General features: G+C 33.6%; 1 protein-coding gene across 1 annotated transcript; it reads left to right on the forward strand.

Moving 5' to 3' along the window:
• Positions 1 to 780, forward strand: LOC123659818 (piggyBac transposable element-derived protein 3-like). The gene has a single exon (XM_045594989.1). The coding sequence runs from the start codon at positions 1 to 3 to the stop codon at positions 778 to 780; it is 780 nt and encodes a 259-aa protein (XP_045450945.1).
• The last annotated feature ends 3,875 nt before the right edge of the window (positions 781 to 4,655 follow it).

A 4,655-nucleotide genomic window follows, 5' to 3' on the forward strand; every position in this document is an offset into this window, starting at 1 on the left:
ATGCTTAGGAGGTTGGAGAATGGTGACATTTCGGAAGATGAAGAAGAAGACAATTTAAAACCCCACAAATGGGGTTTTAAATTGTTTGTTTTATGCAATTTGGGCGGTTTTGCTTATAGATTCATAATCTACTCTAGGAAAGAAGCTAATGAAGGATCCTCAAACAATCAAAACCTGGGAGTTGTGGGACAAACAGTTATGAATTTGCTGAGTGTGGTACCCAGGCAAAGAAATCATATTGTCTATTTTGACAATTACTACACATCTTTGCAATTGATGTATATACTTGCTAAGCAAGGTATACATTCTCTAGGCACTATTCAAAGAAACCGACTGGGAAAAACTTGCAAGTTGCCAACTAAGCAGGATGTTATGAAGAGTTCAATTCCAAGAGGGTCTTATGAAGAGTATGTTACAAATTTTGAAGGCATTGACATGACAACAGTAAGTTGGAAGGACAATAAGCAAGTTGTGTTAGCGTCGACATACATTGGAGCATATCCCGTAGGGAATATCGAACGATTCGATAAAAAAGAAAAAAAGAGGATTCTTATCACGTGCCCAAAGCTAATCAGGGAATATAACATGTACATGGGTGGTGTAGACCTCATGGATTCCTATTTAGGAAGAAATAGGATTCGAATGAAGATCAGAAAGTGGTACATGAGAATCTTCTATCACCTGCTTGATTTGACTGTAATAAATTCGTGGGTGTTATATAAAAAAGTTGAAGAAAAAAAAGGAAACCACAAAAAAATCATGACCCTTGCAGACTTTTGATCAGAGTTGGCAGAACTCTTTGCAAATATAGTCCCGCTAACAACAGAGGGCGCCCAAGCACCAGTGCAATTAGGGAAGATCAACCCCCACTTAAAATGCGAAAAGGGAAACCTTGCCAAGTTTTGCCACCCCTTGAAGTTAGACTCGACCAAATGGATCATAACATCATGAGAACAGAAACACGTGGTCGATGTATGATGCCATCATGTAATTTATTAAGTATAATTAAATGTTCTAAGTGCAATGTTCACTTATGTAGTAAGAAATCCAAAGATTGTTTCACCCATTTTCACAATTCTTCAACTTTGTAAAATCATGATTAATTTGTAAAGCTAACGCATACTGTATCAAAAACGATACAAAAATATTTTTATAAAAAAATAAATGTTCCCACTAATATAGATTTTTTATTTTATTTTTTTCAGTAAATGTTACGCCTTTATGAGACAAAATAATTTTTTTTGGGTTAAAATCTTTTATCATGCATTTAAGGGTTAAATCCATCCTTTCAGATTCATCAACAAATCATTCAATCTAGCAGATGACAGGCTATCATCTTATGATGCCATTAGTGCTACGCTCCCTATTCCTGATTCGTTGACATCACAGTGTACATCTTCAACTCCTCAAAATGTGGGTTAATTTTAAACCGTTTATTGTAGACTGGCATTGTTTGGCACAACAACGTTGTACCAAACGTATTGTGACATAATTATAATAGTTAGACATATGCTGTCGCGACACTTTTTAACCGACTTCCAAAAAGGGAGGAGGTTCTCAATGCGACTGTATTTTTTTTTATGTATGTTACTTCAGAACTTTTGACTGGGTGGACCGATTTTGATGATTTTTAATTTAATAGAAAGCTGATGTTTATCGTGTGGTCGCGTTCAAATTTCATCGAGATCTGATAACAACTTTTTGAGTAACCTTTGATAACGCGTATATATTACGTATATTGTATTACTTGTCGATGTAATTGAAGTCAGTTTTTTTTTTCGTTTGCGAGCAAATACAATTATTGTAGATAATAATGTGTTCTACAAAGACTTACTACATTATATATTTCTATTATCATTAGTTTTTGCTGCGCACGCAATGAAATAAATTTTTAGGTGATTTTTTTATCCCTTGGGTTACATTATTGGAGTTTTAGTAAAGATCCCTAATATTTTTGAAAATATAGTATAACCTATGTACTCAAGGATAGTGTAGCTTCTCAACAGTGAAATATTTTTTTGAATCGGTCCAGTAGTTTCGGAGCCTATTCAATGCTAACAAACAAACAATCAAATCTCTTTATAATCGTTTATTTTACATGAAGATGTTTGATTTGTAGTATATAATAAATTAAGTCTATTTTTATAAAAATATCTTACCTTTGTATCACTTTAAAAACATTATTTCCATAACCGAGTAGTTGAATTTATTGATAATGCATATCGACAGTTGTTACAACCACGTCTGTTAGCGACTTTTCAGTGTAGTTGCGGCGTGTCATTATACTGTAATGACACAGAATGTATCTATGTGTGTGTGGCAAATGTAAGTGTGTTTTTAATTTAGTATGTGTGAGTTTCGTAGTGACAGATGATTATTTTTGTGTGAGAATTAGATAAAGTGTGCATGTGTGTAATTTCCCCCCGCAAAAAATGACAGACAGTTTTGTATCGGTAACAAACGCAATGGCTACTCCCCTCCGTGTTGCTCTATGTTGTCTTGCTTTGAATGACTTCAGTATGGATACGTTCCGTAAATAAATAAAGTTATGCCACAACCATTGTTCTTTTTTTCAAATTAATCCTCGGTGTAAAAAAACCTGTCATTTACAATTTTATTGAGAAGAGAATTCCAAATAGGATAGTGTAGTATCCTAGTATTTCTTTTTCGTATTACATGACATGGGTGAAATAAAATTGCTGAAATTTTATTTTTTCAGTATGAATATCGGCCGACTCTTTTCTTCTCTCATCGTGGTATTCGGCAATTTAATTTTCGATTGACATTATCCAGTATTCATTCCACAGTTATCTGATCTACCTACCTATCAGAGTCAGAGCCTGTGGCACCCCTTTATATCCAGCGCCCTCCCTGGGCGTTCGCCCTACCGCGCCCTACCCTAACGCTGCTAGTGACAATATAGGTATAGGTATATTACAACTATTCATAAAAGTACCCTTATGTTCATTGTACTTAGGGCTTGGAATACCGTTAAAAATTCGGTAACGTTAATTTGCCAAGGTCGGCATAACGTTATTTTTGGAGTAACGATACTTTAGATACCGGTATTTTTCACCAATTTTACCGTTATATTTTTTACCGGTAAAAACTCAGTTAACGTTATTTTTAACGTTACTTATCTATACCGTTACTGTTAATTGATACTGTTAACGTTATAGGTAACGAAATTATTACGCTCGTACAATGTAAGAAAGAGACAGATTAGATTTGTAATTTTCTTTATTGGTTTTTGAATTATTACAGAATACGCCGTTTGTTTAGTGTGCACATATGTGATCTATTTTTTAAACAATGATGGAATATGAAATAAGCCGTTCGTTGTGTATTATTATTTTTAATAGACTTGAAAAAAAAGAAGATATTCTCAATTCGATTGAATTCTTTGTAATGTGTGTTACGTCATAATTTATTTTTATTGGGTTGACCGATTTCGATAATTCTTTTTTTATTCAAAAGGTGGTGCTTATCATTATAGTCCCATTTGAATTTGATCAAGTACTTTTCGAGTTATATCTAATAATGCATATTTTACTATGTTTTCGTCTATAAACGTTATTTTACTCGTCGGTTAATTGGAGTCGGTTTAATTGAAGTTGGTTTTTTCTTTCATTTGCGAGTAAACACAATTTTATTTATTTTAATATCTTTGAATCAGTTGTTTTTATTACCAACTGAATTCTAGTACTACAATAATTTATTGATGAAAAAATGATACAAGTAGTTTTTCTCATTAGGTGTTCTATCCTATATTCGGTCCCGCAAATACGTTTGCAATTAGAATTAGAATAGCACCCGCTGAGAGCGTCCTTTAAACTAATATGTATTTATTTAAATAAATAGAGACACCTATACTTTCGAAATAAAAATATTCTAGGAGGATGGGTGGGCTGTGGTTGTTACAGAGTAATGTCTGTTAGGGGATCATTGAACGATTGACTTAGCGTGACAAAGGAGGAGGGAGGGGTCCCAAATGATACAAATTTGCGTGTTATATTTTATTTTAAAATTAATAAAATTAATTAACTAACAAGAAGGTACCGCGTACTTGATGTCACTGATTTTGTTGTATATTTCGCTATCGACGCTAGCGTCCTTTTTCAGCTTTGCACGTGTAACTAGCTACCTAGTATAATAATAATATTTATCTCAGCAACAACGGGGGGCGCGAAGCGAAGGTCGAGCGGGTGGTGTCGCGTCGTCGGTATCTGACCCGTCATCTATTCAAATAAATAAAATTGGTGTCTGTTTGTAATATTAAAATAACCTCTTTTTACTGAATGGGCGTATACACGGTACAAATACTAAAATAATATTTTTTGCAATTATTGTCTGTCTGTCTGTCTGTCTATTTGTTCCGGCTAATCTCTGAAACGGCTGGGCAGATATAAGGAGTAACTTAGGCTACTTATATTTTAGAAATTTATTTATTTTGTGTTTCTGCGAACTGAACAATAATTTTTTATAAGTTCCACGCGGACGAAGTCGCGGGCACTGCTAATTGAATAATATTTTCGCTTGCTTTTTTTAGTCTATTTAAATTAATTGAGCGCTGACTTTTTAGCTACTTACCTATTTATTCAAACGTATATACACACAAACGTAAATAATAAATATGTATAATGTATAACAATAAA

The sequence above is a fragment of the Melitaea cinxia genome, chromosome 14 (genome assembly GCF_905220565.1).
Source record: "Melitaea cinxia chromosome 14, ilMelCinx1.1, whole genome shotgun sequence".
Classification (NCBI taxonomy): domain Eukaryota; kingdom Metazoa; phylum Arthropoda; class Insecta; order Lepidoptera; family Nymphalidae; genus Melitaea; species Melitaea cinxia.